At 40.9% G+C, this 18,593-nt stretch overlaps 1 protein-coding gene across 1 annotated transcript in view; it reads right to left on the bottom strand.

Moving 5' to 3' along the window:
• The window catches only part of radil (Ras association and DIL domains), a 26,653-nt gene extending 8,060 nt beyond the window's left edge, over nt 1–18,593 (bottom strand). Inside the window, 14 exon segments of the mRNA XM_044191542.1 lie at nt 2,887–3,010; nt 4,821–4,937; nt 5,215–5,327; nt 5,467–5,618; nt 5,788–5,825; nt 7,475–7,605; nt 8,694–9,360; nt 9,447–9,629; nt 9,746–9,861; nt 10,398–10,505; nt 13,857–14,361; nt 15,412–15,526; nt 15,793–15,899; nt 18,169–18,593. Of these exon segments, the coding sequence (XP_044047477.1) occupies nt 2,887–3,010; nt 4,821–4,937; nt 5,215–5,327; nt 5,467–5,618; nt 5,788–5,825; nt 7,475–7,605; nt 8,694–9,360; nt 9,447–9,629; nt 9,746–9,861; nt 10,398–10,505; nt 13,857–14,361; nt 15,412–15,495 (2,338 nt within the window). The 5' untranslated portion in view covers nt 15,496–15,526; nt 15,793–15,899; nt 18,169–18,593.

The following is an 18,593-nucleotide window of genomic DNA, read 5'->3' as shown; positions in this document are numbered from 1 at the left end:
GAGGGGCTCAGCTGACTGGGTTTATGTTATACCACACACAGCCTGCATTCTTCACTCTGTGTAATCCTTTCTTTCTCCGTATCACATCAAAGACCTGAAAGGAAGTTTTGTGGCAAGTTAAGCAGGCGATAATTTTAAATCTAGCATTTGCTGGCATCCCATAGTTTGTCAATCTGTCGTTCCATTACCTCACTGCAGCTATAATTCCTATTTAAGCTTTCTGAAATACCCCCCAATGTGAGCTCAGGCCTCTGCTGGGGTTTGGTACAAACAATGACTAACAACTGGACTAGAGCTGGATATCATTTGAGATTTTTCGATGCTAATGATACCTGAGTTTCTGTGCAGATGCCAAACCAATAGTTTTTTCGATACCTTAATTTTTTTTTGTATAAATCAGGGACTATGTGCAAAAACAATCTCAAACAAAAAGAGAAGAGATGTAGCAGATTTAGCTACTAGCTACTTTCCATTTGCATTCAGCAGGTAGACAAACACCACAAAATACAATTAATAAAAAGTTCCAAATACAGTAAATACTAACTAATGTACAATGAGCCCCATAGTCACATTTCAATTATACATCCAAGCCTATGCAATATGAACCCTCTTCCCACTCAACCTCTCTACCCACACAGTAAGTGTCATCTATTGTCATTATGGATTAATCTGGCAATTATTTTCTCGATTAATCGATTCATCGTTCGGTCCTTAAAATGTCAGAAAATAGTGGAAAATGCATTTACAATTTCCTAGAGCCCACGGTGACATCTTCAAATTGCTTGCTTTGTTTGATCAAAGAAAAACCAAAGGTATTCATATTCAGGTTTACTATCACATAAGACAAAGCAGCAAATCCTCTCATTTTAGAAACTGGAACAAGGGAATATTTGGTATTTTTGCTTAAAAACCGCTTTAAATGATTATTCGACTAATTGTTGCACCTCTAACTTCATGTAATAGTCATAGACAGAAGACAAAACATAGGAGTCAGAGTAAGGCGGATGTGTAAACATGTAAATGCAGATAATTTAAGTGTCAAATTAATCCTGAGAGAACTTGTTTCTTAAAATCAATTACTTTGAGAAAAATAACAATTTTTAGAGTATAATCAACATCTTTTTACATTTAACAAAAGAAGCCACATTTTCAAATGTTAAATGTTGTAATCAGCGGTACAAGAGCTTTGCCTGAATAAAAATTGTATAAAACTTATAAAGATTTTTGTTAAAGTGAAAGAATTATGAAAGGGTTTGCACTCTGCGTGTAGCCAAAATCAGCAGTCCCATTTCATAAAAAAATTGCCTGCACAAAAAAAGCAGAAGAGGCTCTTCAGATGTAAAAACAATCTGTTTGTTCCATGTGCAAAAAGGTGACACAATGTGAAAAAATCTGACAATAAAGTGAATGTTTTGGTCAAAGGACCATCATCAGCACAAAAGATTTTTATTAAAATAAATATACAACATTATGAATCTGATCAGACTATTTAAAGCCAGTTTTGTACACGTGACAGTTTACAATACGCGATACCAAAAACTGAACATGTCCCCACAAAATTTCTCTCTACAAGTTAGACAGGAAGACAGGAAGCTTCAGGCAGACAATAAAGCGCGCACACACACACACACACACACACATACATACATAACCCTTCAAATATTCTGCCATATGTTTTGGATGCACGCGCACACACACACACACACACACACTCCCCTCTGTAATAGGCTTATGTCTAGGCATACAGTAATCTATGTGTGAGGCATCGCAAACAGACGAGACATCACTTAACCTCTTAGCAAAGGTGTCATAATGCTTATAGCAGCTGGTTTACAAACACCTTTAAACACAGAAAAGCCATCGTACACTCTCAAACAAAGGGAATGAACAAGAAAGAGCTATCATTATAATCTGTTTGCAGGGTGAGAGAACATACAAACACACTCATACAAACACACAATCATACAAATCCATGACTAACAGATGTAATATGGTGCAGACGCTCTGCTTTATCTTGAATTCCCCGATCAGGTTTTCTTCCTGAGTTGCTATAATATCAGGCTAACAGTGTGTCTGTGTGTGTGAGTTGCTGAGCGCCCGGTGCAAACGTCAGCGTTACCTGCTTTAAACTCACTTCACTGTTACCATGGACACCATCAGTGGAGAAATATAAATGAGCGACAAAAAGGGGAGCAAGGGAGAGAGAGAGAGAAAGCCAGACAGATGGAGAGAGGGAGGTGGAGATGAGGTGGGGGACAGGGTAGCCTCTGCATGAATATAAAGGTATTTCTCCTTCTCCCTTTGCCAGACATGTGATCTCTCCTGTCTCCACCGGCTAATGAAGACATATGGCGAGTGCGTGAGTGTGTGAGTGTGTATATGTGTGGCTAGGATACAAAGGGAAGGTGTGGAGAGGTTGGAAGTGATAGGTAGTCGGACACATGGATATAGCTGGAGGTAAAGGACTATTTTCTGTATTTAGAAAAGGTAATAGACTATTAGCAAGGTCATTACAACAACTGAATGACCTTCCTGCCTTTTACCCTTCCCTTTGCCCTCTTCCCCCCACCCCTCCTCTATCTCCCCTCTCTCTCTCGCCTCCATCCAATCCCACCTCTACTCTTTGTCTCACCCCCTGATGGCCAGATGGAAGGCAAGGAAGGCGAGGAGGAGGAGGAGGAGAGGGAGAAACAGAATGCAGATAGGAGAAGGGCATTGAGGACAAATCTGGGTTAGTCTCTGTCAAAATGCTGACAAGGACACAAGGACACTCTCTCTCTCTCTCTCTCTCTCTCTCTCTCTCTCACAGACGCACTAACAACTGTACAAATCCTGAGGGAGGTCTAATGGAAGAGAGAATGTGAGTGTGCATGCTTTTCTTCCTACCTTTGTCCATTAGCTGGTTAAACAGCGACACGTTGGAGAAGAAGAAGAGGTAAGCAAACATCTGAGCCTGGATCTCCGGGTGGACCTGGTAGCCCTGCAAAAGTTCCTGGGTATTCTGAAACACCTGCACACACACACACACACGGATGAGCATAGAAATACTGTTGTTGAAAATGTCAATGTGTCTATTGTTGCTTATGTCTATGAAATATGGACCAAAACTAATATATATATATATATATATATATATATATATATATATATTATTATTATTATTATTATTATTATTATTATTATTATTATTATTATTATAAGACTTTAAATATATGGCTTTTCCATCAAATGGAAATATTCTAGCGTCTTGTGTGTCGTTTTATACACAGTTCTCCCAAATTCAGCATGATATATTCAGTGTGTTTGGAAACTTTTCCACTTAAATATAAAATAAAGTTCTTTGGGTTTGAACAAAGGTTGGCTGCACAGCATGAGTTTGTATTAATCAATGACCCACTGGCAGGTCAGTTAGGTCTAAAGGGTTAAGCAAATTTATATAGACCAGGTCCCAGCAAATACTTGTATAACGAAACACAAGGTTCCAAAATTTCTTGCTGCATGAAGCAAAATAAATAAAGGTGTCAACAGTCCACTCTGACCTGTGGACCACTGCGTCTCCTTTATAGCCGAAAATCTCCCCTTCAGGTGCATCAGTGTGTTTGGCAGGATAATTTATAGACAAGCTGCTGAAAATTTGCTGATTAATTTCAGTGTGTTATTACCCAGTTTAGAAACAGTCATACTCTCTATATCATTATCTGTTATTTAACAATTGCTTTCTACTTTATATTTGTCCCATAAACTCTTTGTAGTTTCTTGTTATTCATGGAAAGAATTTAGAGACTAATGTCAGAAAAATGAAAATTACGTTCTTCCCAAAATTCTTTTTTTCTGAATACTTCTGATTTATTTTGAAATAAATCCCAAAATGTTCATGTCCCTAATCCTCTTCTATAGTTAGCTAAGACTTTTGGTTTCTCCACTTTATATGCATTAACTATATTGACACATTTTTTTGTTACATTAAAGTCTCCCTCCACTCAAAAATGTGTTTTGCTTATTGTTACTTCTCTTGGATGTTTGACCTTCACTGTGCAGAATTATTATTTATTTATTTTTACCTCTAGAGGCGTTATGGAGCATTTGTTTTTTGTTTGTCTCATGCATGTGTTCGCAATACACATTCTTGCCAATAGTTTCACACTATTCCAGTGATCTACAGGTGGCGGTAATGTGCCAAGATATGCAGCAGATACACAGCAAAGGCAGTGAAGAAGAAGAGCAAGTAAGCATGGATGTAAACAATGCTGGATTTAAAATACAGTGTTGGATACACACAATGCATTTTAGTAAGAAACACTGAAAGTAAATAGAGCTTTTGTTTTTTACAAGAAAACTCCACAGGGTCACTTTGAATATGAGTTTAAGTCGTGTATGTATGAGCACGATTTTGTTTGAAAGCCAATCATGGTCCAATATGCAGCTTACACAAGTGTGAGGTGGCAACTTAAAGCCTTTTCAGTGAAGTAGGAGACATCTTGTGTCTAGTAGTTAAACTTTTGAAATTAACAATATTTCATAGTTGTTGGACTTTTCAATGACAGAGAAGGAGTAGACGCAGTTGTAAGAATTTTTTTGTGAAAAAAAAAACACATTAGGCACAAACGATTTTTCAAAGCAGAGTATTTTTATGTCTTAAAACATGTCTGGTGGGGATCTTTAAACAATGATTTAAAAAAATAAAAAAAATGACATGCAACATAGCGAAACATAATTTCTTAAAGAATTTCTGGCACTTTATGACAATTAATAATCAATTCAATTTCCGTGATCCTGATAACCCTAACTGTTCTACAATACAATACAAGACATGTGCTTACCTGCAGGACCCTGCGTACAGGTTCAGGAAACCCTACACCTCCTTTCCAGCAGGGCTCAGAGCTGTCGACTGGGAATGGATTACAGTCTAACAAACCTGGTAACACTACATAAAGAGCCTGGACACACACACAGACACACACACACACACACACACACACAGACATGCGTGATGATGGAAGTGATCTGAAATTGCAGAATAACTTAACTTATTCATATTTTTACCTCATCATTTATTGTGTGTGTGTGTGTGTGTGTGTGTGTGTGTATGTATAACAACTCAATCAGGTCTTCTGTGTGAATGAGGGTGTTATTATTCATCTAGCCCGGTTTTAAAAACAAGATAAAAAAATGTCTTGCTCATTAAGAAGATGGCACCGTTGCCACGGTGATTACCTTGGTGATATAGTAGACACATTGCTGGAAAGTGTACATGATCACTTCTTCCAAGATAGTCATTGCCTCCTCGTTTGCTGATATGGTCGCCGATAGCAACGACTCCTTTGACCCTAGACACAGATGACAGAGATAGAGGCATACTGAAAAGATATAAAGCTGTATCAGTATCTACTGTATGTCAGTGTGAGTAATGACTCTCAGCTAAGTTGTTTCCACACTCAGACTCTTTGTGTGTGTGTGTGTGTGTACCTTGCAGTGTCTCTATGCTGTGTGTGTATGCTGGTGCTCTTTGCTGTATAAAGTAGAGGATCTCGATGGAGTTGGACATCCAGAAGAAGATGGTCTGCAGGTCTGGGACCAAGTCGGAGATACTGAGCAGAGACAGGGAGGCCGGGTCTTGGCTACATGGACGGACACACACACACACACACACACACACACACACACACAAAGAGTGGAGGGTTAAACACAGTTAGGTAGACATACTGACACATTGAACACACCAACATACAAACTCAAAAACGGTACATGAGCACACATGCAGACTTTCTGTTGGAAAGTGATACTCACTGCTGAGCTTGCTTCTGAGCCAGCTCCTTTGTCTTCTCCTGCAAGACACACACACAGCAATTAAGTGCTCATTAAATTTTCAGGATGTGCGTAGCAGAACCACACTTCATGACGCTATCACTAACCTGCAGAAAGAAATACCACTATCATATTTACAAAACCTAACACACTCAACACTGACGCATGTTGATAATTACTTTGTGCTCCATTGGACTGAATATAAGCTTACTCTAATTATAAGATGATAACCCCCAACAGCCATTTTGGATAACAAAATATAAATCCTTTGAATAAAGCAAGGTAGGCTGTTCCATATTCAGGGTTTCCCGCAGTGTTTTATAGCAGCGGTGGACCACCTCATCTGAAACCACCTCTGCTAAAATAAAAACTTTATACACTTTTATAAAAATAAATAAAAAAACATAAACCTTCAGGGAAAAAGAGATACCTTTGCACACAGCAAATTCCATTTAATTTAATTCATATTTAAAGAGTGAGGCTATTGTTAAGGCCATAATTTCCTGACTAAATTGAATGCGACACGAGATGCGTCAGGATCTTGCCTCCACTAAACAATTTCTTGGGGGAGACCCTAATATTTACGATCTTTTAAATGTATCTATTTTCATAGTCAAAAAGTAATGTAAATTTAAAAAAAAAAAAACATGACCAGCTGTAGCCAAGTGGTCTTTCTGATTCCATGATATCAACTCAAAGAGAATCAACAGCATCAACCAGTAGATTCAGCATTTTGGTGATTTCCAAAGTTGAAGATACATTTGCCAAACTTGTAAGTTAGTAGGGCTCAAACCTCAATACTGACCAAAATGCGTCAGAATTGAGTATCAAAAACTGTTCAGAATCTAAGATGGCAGCAAAAGATTAGTGAGGTTCTTCATTTGACTAGATATGTCTTAATCTAAATCAGGAAACTTTTCTAACTTTAAAGTATATTTTATTTAGGCAAAGTTCGTCATGTTACAGCATTGAACAGTTAGCCATTTTTTTACATTCCCCAAACTAAAGTATCCTGAAAAGTATTGTTTTGGTATTCGCACAGGTCTCAGGTATTTTCAGAAGATACTCAGCCCTGTCTGTAAGTCCTCATCCTTCAAGCCTTTCTTTTTGTAAAAGGGAAACATGAAATACTGGTGTATCAAATAATTAGGGCTGGAATTGCATTATTGATTAATGTGTTGTCTACAAAATGTTAAACAAAAACTTAAAATGCCAATCACAACTTTTGAGACCTGAAGTGACGTCTTCAAAAGTCTTGTTTTGTCTGAGATACACAACACAGAAAAGCAGCAAATCCTCACATTTGATAATCTGGAGCCAGCAAATATTTGCATTTTTGCTTTATTAAACAACTTAATTGATTAATTGAATATTAGAATGGCTGCCAATTAATTGTTTCGGGTGTACATATGATGGATTTTCATCTAAATCCCTAAACTTTTTCTATAGGGGCAGAGGTTGCTATGGAGACAATTCATAGTATAGATAGAACAGAAGACTGTGTGCGTGTGTGTGTAACATAGTACAAAACATGTGATATCTGTTTAACTATTCACCTGACCTGACATGGCTGACCAGTTTCTCTCCACATGAGGTCATCTTAAGGAGAGACCAAAGTGCCACAGAGACAGGAAGACAGAGAGAGACAGTTAGACAGGCAGACACTGACCCATGCGATGGTCTGGATCCGTCGAACAATCTTGAGCAGCAGTTTTCCAAAACTCCCAGGTGGGAAGGATGAGGCAGAGTGTTGTATGCACAGACACAGCAGGTAGGCAGGTGTCAGCTTATGGTCATCTCCTGTGAGGGAATTTATAAAGGGTCAGTTCACCGAAGATATGAAAAAACATATATTTTTTAAATTTACCTCTAGTGGTATCTATCTGATTGTGCAGCTCACAGATTTTGAAAAAAAAAATTTCACTAGAACTACTTTCAGCTGAGGAAACGGTCCCTATGAAAACAGCTGACAGTGAAGTCTGTGGATTATCTGGAGTAACAGAGACACTGATTCTGGAAAGAGATGTTGCTTTTCATGGACACTTCTTACTATATATAACCTTCGACTGACAAGAGTGAAAAATACTGCATGAAATGAGACTGTTTCTCTCAGGAAACAGACAGTGTTTAAGGCTCTTTTACCATTTTTCCCTATTTCCTTTTTGTTTTAATGCTAAGGGCTGACTGAGCCCGAATCCCTGTGTAATCAAATGTATATTAAACTGTGTATTTGTCTGTGTTTATTGACAACCTCATTCTAGCCTTCCTGCTGGTGTATCTATGTATTTTGTTGTATCTCAATTTCCCTGCAAAATGTCACAAAAATAAAATAAAAAAATATAATTTTAAAAACCTGGACAAATAAACCAAAACTATCTGCATGGCTAGATACCACTAAAATGTGAGTGAGATGTTTTTGGTAATAACAAAATAACCTTTTAAAAAGGTCCAGTGTGTAACATTTAGGAGGAGCTATTGGCAGAAATTGAATATAATATGTAAGTATGTTTTCATTAGTGTATAATCATCTGAAAATAAGAATCGTTGTGTTTTCATTACCTTAGAATAAGCCGTTATCTACATAGGTTGCCATGTTGCACCGCCATGTTTCTACAGTAGCCCAGAACGGACAAACCACTGGCTCTAGACTGGGCCTTTCGCGTTTTTTTGCGAGTTTTGCAGCCACCGTAGTTTCTCCTACACGCTTGGAACGGGAGGATGATCCGAGCGGTATTCAAATGGTTGCAAACTGCAATTTCAACACTAGATGCCACTAAATCTTACACACTGGACCTTTAACACAATACATCCACTGAGATAAAAAAAACATTGTATAAGTCCAACAGACATCTTATATTCTCTATTATATTGTAAATCAGAACACAGACCTCCAGGTTCTATGAGAGACACAATCCTGTTTAACAGCTGGTCTTCATGAGCCTGGTCAAACTCCAGCTGTAGCCTTCTTTTCTGACCTCCTCTTCCTCCTCCTCCTTCCCCTCCTGACAAACTTAGGGGCCCTCCCGCTGCTGTCCCCCCGCTGCGGGGTTTTATCAGGTGAGGTTTGAAGCTGCGTCTAACTGCTGGAACACTTGACACCTGCGCTCCTCTGTCCTTCAGCACAGAACCACACATCTTACAAGTCTGAGTCTCTCCCTCCTCCACCCCTGTATCGTAAAGCTGCCCCAGGGAGCGAAGGCGTGCCAAGGTCTGAGCAGGCAAAGGCTTAGCGCCCGTGGGGTCCTTATACAGGAAGATGTAATGCGCTCCGAAGGAGAGGAGGTCACCGTGTCGCAGCGAGGTGGAGCGCTCGCAGCGGGAAAAGTTCACCAGAACTGTAGCGTGGAGCACCGGCTCAACAGCAACACAGAACCGCTGACTCTCCACCAGCTTTTCTCCCTTGTTGTTGGCATGACGACGGGGTGCGGGAACTCGGCACAGGCGGCAGTGGAGGGGCAGGATGTCAGGAGAAAAGAGGCAGATGTTGGGGCGAGCTGATGGAGTCTCCTGACCAACTGTGTGCTGCTCTCGGTTCAATAGGTACACCAAACAGTCCTGCAACACACAGCACAATAAATATCACATAATTAGATATATTGGAAGACTCTAACATAACACATGAACTTCTTCGCTATCCCCACCTGCCGATTGTATCCCTGTAGCAGCAGGAGGTGTGGGGACTGGTAAAGCGAGTGCCTCACCCCTCCTCCTCCCTGACTCCCCTCCTCTTTCCTCCGGCCGCTGGAGGCCGCCTCACGTTCTCGACCCCTTAAGGGCCCTGGCAGAGTGGAGTAATAACGCTTGGGCTCCTCTCCCACTCCCAGCTGCAGACACACACACACACACACAGACAAACATTCAGGATTTAAGGCGGGTTGATAACAGTTTCATGAATAATAGGAATCAATTATCCTGACTAGGCTTCAGTGTGAGGCCCCACCTGGTTGAGGCTGGTCTCGCTGAGGCTGCGGCAGAAGGATGAGTTGCTGGACCGGGGCAGGGTCAGCGTCCCCTTGGCCCTGTTCCTCTGGAGCTTACGAGCCTGAGCATTAATATCTACAGGGAGACAGAGAGGAGGAGCAAGAGAGAGAACAAGGAGGGAGAGAGAAGGCCAAGACGGGGAACAGGTGGAGTACAATAAAAAGGAGCAAAAGGAAAAGGCAGAGTAGGGGGAGTGTGAAGTTGAGGACACACAAGAAAAGAAAGGTAATGAGTGGAAAATGTACTTAAACGTGACATGTGCATTGTTAGCATGTATGTTTGACTCATGAATCTGCTGTAGTGACACAAGTCCATAACAGTCATGTGTGAGCTGAGTGAAAACTAAGTAAAACAAAACCAGTCAGATGAAGTAAATGGTGCTAGATGGAGCAGCACATGTGGCTGACAACAGTGAACCTGATGAAAGGTGAACTGAGCAGCTTCTCATGACTTGAATTTGAGGCCATGCGATGGCTCACACAGATTTACACACACACATACACACACACTGGCTGAATCACTGGCAATGGGGGTGGCACTGATGACAACGCAGGTAGAGGTGGTCTCCATGGCAATGACTGACAGCCACCCTACCTGAGGCCAGTCCCCACCTTTAGAGCTGGACTGTACCACTCGACCAGACCGCATAGGGGAGTTCCTGTGTTTGCCCAGCCCAGACCGACCCATTAGGGCCGCCAGGAATTGGGAGGTTTTGGGCCCTACAGGAGGGGTTAGGAAGGGAGGGGAGGGGAGGCTGAGAAAACACCCCCTCACCAAAACACCAAGCACAGAATAGCCCCCATACACACATATACCAACCACACATCACAAGACATGCATGCACTGTGCAGCAAAAAAAAAAAGAAAAAAAAGAAAAGAGTCTGTGGTGCTTCTAGTGAGTCACATCAGCAGTTAGCAAGGAGAGATACACAGTTAAAAAGGTATGAGGTACAGGATTTCCCCCTCTAACATATCACTCTCAAATTAGTAAGATATTGTATTTAAAGTCAGGCAACAACTGCATTTTTTCATTACAAACTATATAAACTATATTACTATGGTCTGCCTAGTGCTTTCATGTGGGTGTTTTTGTCTTTGATTTCATGATCCAATTTATTTATTATTAATTTGTTGGCAGGTGAAACCAGCAGAATTGGGAATGCAGACTGTATCATTGAAGGATGGTAATACAATTGCTTTGGCTGTGATGTGTTCGTGTAATTAATGAAAATCCTACCGTACCTTTAAAGTGCTATCTCATAGTAAAAAGTGTGTGTAACAATACACACAATTCACACATGTGCATGCACACTCACACATACACCAGGGGAGAAAAAAGACAGTAGGTGAAAGACAGAGAAGTAAAGAGAAAAAGACTCCAGGGTTTGTGAATTTTGTAAACACTAGAACACAAAAGAGAAGAGATTAGTGTGAAAATGAAAATATGTGTATTAATATGTATTAGTTAATACACCAGTTTTATCCCAGAAGGCATTCTTTGCTGTGATTATATTTTTGTTTGTATTTTCTATACAAAAGAGGTTCAAGCTGCAGTTGCGTAACCGTAACTGAAATGTCTCTAAGCACAGTAAGGAATGCTTTTAAAGGAGAAGGCTGGTGATAATCTTTATTTTTCTTAAACAAATCCAACGAAAAGACCAAAACCAACAATAAATTGATATAGTGTTGTCTATATTGCCAAAGCCTGATATAGCTTATTCCTCTGAGCCATAGAGCTCCATTGTTGTTAAAATACTGTTAACAACACATCAGTCAGCCACACCATTGCACTGTAACATGTTCCTTTATTGCAATGAACACTGCAGATAATTTTGAGTCAATCTAACATACATAGTCCTGCCGCAAATACTCCCTAGCACACAATATGTGTATTAATCCGTGGGTGAAAATAAAACCCACGAAATGCACTATTTTATAGTTTTTGAGTAATGTTTGCTAAAAACTACAGTTACCAGCTGTCGTAGAAAATTATCAAGCCTGTTTTTTAAAAATCCACGGGAAACAGTGCAAATAGGCTTCCCAGTGATAATACACACAAAAAACCGTCACATGGAGGAAAGTGAGAACATTTAATATGCTAAAATATATCTGCACAAATACAGGCACTCATCGGCACAAAGAACAATTTTTGTTAACACTTTATTTGAAGGGGTGTGCATAAGACTGACATGACGCCTTCATGTTCATGACAGGTGTCATATCATGGTTATGATGGAGTCTATATGAATGTTTATGACTGTTAATGCAAAGTCGAGTTGAGAAGCCTTTGTTATGACAACTTGACATTAACCAAGGCAACATAAAATGTACCACTGCAGTTGAGGTCAAGGAAATGATTTATGACACCGTTATAAAAGCATTTGACAGTGTAATAACACTTACTGATATCTTTATGACAAGTCCAAATGTACCACTGTAGTTGAGATAAAGGGAATTATTCATGACACAGTTATAATGGTCTCATGACAGCCAATGTCAAAACCAACCGCATATGACAGTTTAATGTGATGTTAACACATAAAGCTAAATAGTTTCTTTAAGTTTGATAATTAGGCCAGCTATGGGATGTTTATGTTATATTTTCTTGGTTAATGTCAAGTTGTCATAACAAAGCATCTCAAACAACGTCAACTTTGCATTAAAAATGACATAATTGCCTGAATGGCACTTAATAATGACAACAGTCATAAACATTCATGAAGACTCCTTCATGTTCATGAGGGTGTCATGTCAGTCTTATGCACACCCCTTCAAATAAAGTGTTACCCATTTTTTATAGAAACAAAACTATATGCGACACATACCGTGTAGGGAAGTCAGAAAGCATTGAGAGATTGATTGATTTTGATCTTTTCATGGGATTTGCTGACCATAAGAAAAATACAGAATAACACTGAACTTGTTCTTTTTTATGGCTTTTACAGGTTGGTTAATATTGTCTTGTGTACTGTCCGAAACGCGCACACAAGACAATATTAACCAACTGTATTGTGCAACAATTAAAAAAAAAAGGTTGTTGACTGACTCTCTGGCTACCACAGAAGTTGACATAGCAACAGCAAACCCTGGCATGCTTCATGAGAAATGTTAGTGACTGCAAAGTGCAATGTGTGACTGTGAGGCTGAAAATACTTGCTCTGTCTCTCTGAACACTAACTGGGTGTTTATAAATGTCTTCAACAGGATGCACAGGGGTGATTGTGTGCATGTGTGTGTGTAAATGGCAAACTTCTCATCAGTCAGTACATCAATATACGTAAAGGTCACTTCATGGTTCCAAAAGACATTCACACTGACATAGATTCATATTACTGCATTCCAGATGTAAAGTCACAACAGTAGTTTTAATGAATGCAATTTGTTTATATATATTGAAATCTATTGACAGAATAGAGTAATTCTCTCCCGGAAACTGTAATATCACTTGAGTGTACACAGTTCACGTGTGACCCACAACAGTCTTGTGCAGGTACTTTAGAAGGAAAATGATATTGCCTCACTGTAGTAGAAATGTGTCATTCATAAAAAACACTAGAGTGCACACACCCATCCACACCTCCAGTTGCAAAGGATTCAGCTTTCACTCAATCAATCGATCAGCTGTCCATGCATTTCCACTGATCTGTGTGTGTGTGTGCATTTGTGTGTTTGCATGTGTGTATGTATATTTCTTTAAGTGCAATTGCATATGCAAGTGTGTGTGTCTTTAATAAAAACCCAAATGAAACGCTTTCACACACACAAAAAAAACAAAACACTTGTAATCATCCAGGAACAATGTCTTCTTTACAGGATAATAACTGTGACAAAGGCTCTTATTCTCTGCATCTCCACACACACACACACACACACACACTTCACACACACACACACACACACACCTCTTCACAAACACACACACTGCAGAGGAGGTAATGAGCTGTGCTTTTCTGCTGAGTTTGACATGTCAAGAAAGAAAGGGAATTAGACCAGATGCTGTGTGTGTGTGTGAGCCTGTCAATCTATATGTGTGTGTGTGTGTGTGTGTTTGTCTTTGTGTGTTTCCTCACCAGCAGTGATGGTATCCTTCTCCTTGGCATTGAGTTCCTCTACTTCTGCTCTCCTGCGCAGCTCAAATCTGCGAGCATGTCCTTCTCTGGGTTTCCACAGCTCTTGGAGCAACAACGGCTTTTCATTGTCCCCCAGCGCACGCAAGCATTCAGTCCGCCACCCCCCTCCTCCAATCCCACCTCCCCCCTCAAAATGCCCAATGACGTCGCACAGGACGTATGAGTGGGCAGCATTCTTGTTGAGTGAGTAACGCTCGAGTGCCTCTTTGACCAGTTCCTGTGCACTGGAACGAGGCGTGGCCAGAACGCTCTTGTAGTTGGCACCGGCACAAATTTCATCTCCAAAGATCTTCAGCACCCCAGGGGCCGAGCTCTGTGTGGAGAGTTCAGCTGGGTCGTCCGCCGGTCGCTCTGGGGGTTCAGTCGTTGAGCGCCGGTCCCCACGAGTGTTTGTTCCAGTTTCTACTGGGACACGGTCTCTATAACTCAGAGTGCGGTACAGGACCTGGTGAGCAGACAAACAATGCTGAATGTACTGTAGGGCCACTTTATCATAGACATTATGTACTGTACATGTATATTAAACGGTCGGTTCACCAAAACCACAAAAAACAAATTTGCCTATAGTGGTATCCAGCCATACAGATTGTTTTGGTTTTATTTGCCAAGGTTTAGTGGTATCCATCTTTGAGATTTCTGCCCCCTCCCCAGTTCACTGGAAGTGAACAGAATGTACTTGTGGTGCTCAAAGCATTGGAAAATAAAAATTAAAATTTCCACCTTGATTTATTCCAGGGAGCTCCACTGAGAGCAATGCTCTCCTTTTCAGGAACGCCCTGATCACATTCGCACCTGGAAGCTGTCCAGTACAACCAAAGTCTGATCTGCTGGCCACTGAGCAGCTCCGCTGGAGCGGTTGGGGTTAACGGCCTATATTGCTATGCCAAGCACTGCACTAAAAACTGTAATAATATTTGCTTGCGTGTGTTTGTTTTCATCACTTAAAAAGGTGGGGTATGCGATTCAAGAGAAATCCAATTCCATGACAAATACCATGATATAGAGCAAACAACAACACAGAAAGTAATGTAACTAACGTTAGCTAGGTTGTGGGTTAGCAAACTGCCCCTACAGTTGCTGCTGCGAAGCTAACAGCCAGAGAGGACGAGACGTTTCCCAGAGCCAGCACATCAGCTCCAGACAGCGATACTCACAACTCTCCTGCTACTATAGCAAACATCACAACAACAACATATCTTGGCAAACTAGAAGGTAAGCTGAATGTCCGTGGGCAAGTCATTTAACGTTACCTGACACACAAATCATGGCTGGAATAGTGTTATGTGGCCCTGGTCTGAGCCACTTTGTTTGTGCATTTAGAGCCAGGGCTCTAACGACGGACAGCTAGTGGTCTGTGAGGAGATATTCGTTGAATTTGACAATAAGACATGTATTGGATTAGAATCGCATATCCCACCTTTAATTTGACCTTTATTTAACTAAGATTGACAGAGTTTGGGCCAAAATGGAAGTGTGTATGTTTGTGTGTGTGTACCTGTGTGAAGGTCCTACTCTGGCGTTTCAGGCGGCTCTTGGATGGTAGGGACATACTGGCCCCAGAGGAAGAACCGTAGAACATGATGCTGCAGTTGGCTTCACAAACTCCACAACTGATGAGCGTGAAAATACATTTTTAAATGCTTAATTTAAATCCATCGTGAAGGATTCAAATATTTACAGGAGGTTCCACACACATTAATAGACATGCATATAAGGTGATGATGGACACAAGGCTACATCTTACACTTTGTAGATCTGGAAGTTCAAGAAAAGCTACTCTAAATCCATTTTGTAAAATGTATCCACCATAAACAGAATATGATAAATAGCAAAAACTGTGTGTGTGTGTGTGTGTGTGTGTGTCTCTGGCAAGTACCTTGATGCTGTTACGTATTGTCACTCCTATGTGCAGCAGCACCAGGTACCAAAGTTTACAGTTGAGGGTCAGATGCTTTGCATTTCATTTCACTGTCACCTTTCACACTAGAGAAGCAGAAAAAAAAAAGACGATGTTAATGTCAGTTTACAGAAAGATTTTTCCTGACAGAACTTTTCACACCAGAGACAAAATTGCAAATCACATTATTGCCTTACAAAGACATTGTTTGACTTGGGAACCATCTGCAGAGTTCTGGACCTAGACAGTGTGCAGCTTCGATCAAGGCAAAACCTGAAGATAAAAAAGTGTGTTTTTGTATAGAAAACAACTGTGCTGCTCTTTTGAAAAATCTAGTTGTGTTGATTACTGATACATACATATTCATATACTGAAGTTCGACTGCAGACTGAGTTCACTGGATTCATTCATCTTATCTTTCAGAAGTTCTATACTCACAATACATTTTTAAACCAAAACGTTGGTTGATCATCGCCAACAGTGGGAAATATGACCTTCAAATCCAGTGTTAAATATACTACATAACAGGATTGGTTCATTTTAAATTCTATAGAAAATGTAAAGCTACTTTGCACTTTTTAAATGCACAAATTTGGTTTTCCAACAAACCAAAGACTATTTTATTTACTGATTTTCTATCTATTCTCCAAAGTTTTTTTTTTTTAAATGCTGCATAGTACAGTTGTTGTACAACCTGTAAAAGCCATGAAAAAGGATAAGTTTGGTGTTATTCTATATTTTTCTCTCAATGCTGTCTGACTTCCCTGTCTGTGTCACAAATATAGGTTTTTTAAAAATTGTTCTTCTTGCCGTTGAGTGCCTGTTTTTGTGCACACATTTAATCAATTTATTATTTTGTTTATAAAAAGACAGAAAGTAGTCAAAAGTTCCCAGAGCCCAAGGTGACTTCATCAGATTCCTTGTTTTGTCAGACCAACAGTCCAAAACTACCAAACTTCCCTTGTTTAAAAAAAATAATAAATAAAAACACAGAAAAGCAGCAAATCATCACGTTTGAAAAGCTGGAACCAACAATGTTTCCCGTTTTTGGTTGATAAATGACTTAAACGATTAATTGCCAATCCACTAATCGATTCCTCATTTAAACTCTAATACATATTTTATATTTTTGCATTTTCCAGGGTTTCCCTTGCAAGTGTACTGACTGTGTTCTTCCTCCCAGCTTTCTTGCAAAAACCTTGACCTTGATGCAACTGATTCAATAAGCCAGCATAAATGAAAAACGATAAAAACACTATGCCTGCCTGCATCTAGGTCATGCATTTTATCTCAATAAACAGGTCTGTTTCCAGTCCATGTCCCTGCAGAAGGTCAGTCAGGCTTCACTCGTGGCTTTGGATGAACTCTTTTGACCCATGAAGACCTTTCATGCAGGTTACATCAAGTAAACATTTTACAGCCAGTGTAAAAGATTTGTCAGCAGATGAAAGCAGCACCTCATGCAGTCTGTTTTGACTGCTACTGCTAGCTATCCACTTACACAGTATATCATTTCTTTCTGCAAATATCTGGCAGGCAGCCTAAAAGGTGTTGTTGTGTAGCTGACATTGCAAGCACTGGTGGGATAACGTGACTATTTTAAATGCCTGCTAATCCACAGTAATCTGGCTACTTGGCCGCAGTTAACTCAATCCTGGTACCAACAAACCCCTCCTGCTTCCTCACACACACACAGAGAGAGGCCTAAATTTTGCATTGGTAGGTTGTGTTTTGTGACCCAGGGGGTAGTGTTACATTTGGTAATCATGTCACACACACTACAACTTCTCCAGCACCTTTTGACCTGCTGTCTGTCCTTGTCTGGACTACAAGAAGGTCAGAAATAAAGGCTGCGTGAAGAAACACCTGACGCCTATAACAGGCTGGATAATATTGGACGGAACTTGTGATTACTAAGGGTCTGCCCTTTACTTGGTGTCCGTCCGTCTGTTTACGACTTTGGGCTCAGTGGTCGTCAGTAGCAACCGCCGTAGCAACAAAGGCAGGAGAAAATCCTCAGAAACGAATCCGCTGATGAGTCGTCAGGCGCGGCACTAAGAGCTAACAGCCCGGCCTCACACGGTCAGCAGGTGTGTCTAATGATTGCGGTCGAGCTCATCACACACAATCATCAATCAGTTAGCGTTAACACTGTTTCGACACGTAAACAACACTCAAGAAGGAAAATAAAATTGCTGTTTTTAACTACGAGGGAGGTAAAACATTTTTTTTAAAACGCTGTGGCGCGTCTGCCCGTGAATAAAATAGGTCCTGGAAAAGTTGAGGTGTGATTCCAGCAGAGACGAGCCCAGTCCCCTGAGGGCTCTCCTGGGTGTCTGTTGCGTTAGTACTCACGCTGCCTGCAATGCGTGGCTCCACAGTGCTGGGGAATCCTTCTTGGCTCCTCTCTTATTCCGTCTCCCCTACAAAATATAAAATCCCCGGGAAAATGGGGGGGAAAAACCCCAGCTTCCCAGTTCCGAGCGACACCCAGCCGTCCGGTGTCTCCCACCCACATCCCCAAAACAGCCCGTTAACGTGGACCACAGCCAACCGCTGAGGGCTCCTGTTTCTGTACGCACATCTCCGCCGAGTGTCCAGCAATGCCCGCTGCCTCCGGCAACCGCATTCCCACATCCACAGCGGTTCACTGCCGACTCCGAGCCGCGACGGAAACACCCGAGTCCTCCTCGCTGCCGGCCTCACCTCGGCGCACCTGCTTTGGCACCAGAGTGTACGGAGACGCCGCCGCCTGGCGGACACCGGCGGTACGAGCACAG

Source organism: Siniperca chuatsi, linkage group LG3, assembly GCF_020085105.1.
Source record: "Siniperca chuatsi isolate FFG_IHB_CAS linkage group LG3, ASM2008510v1, whole genome shotgun sequence".
Lineage (NCBI taxonomy): Eukaryota > Metazoa > Chordata > Actinopteri > Centrarchiformes > Sinipercidae > Siniperca > Siniperca chuatsi.
The sequence above is the reverse complement of the archived record's forward strand: the minus strand, read 5'-3'. Positions and strand labels throughout refer to the sequence as shown.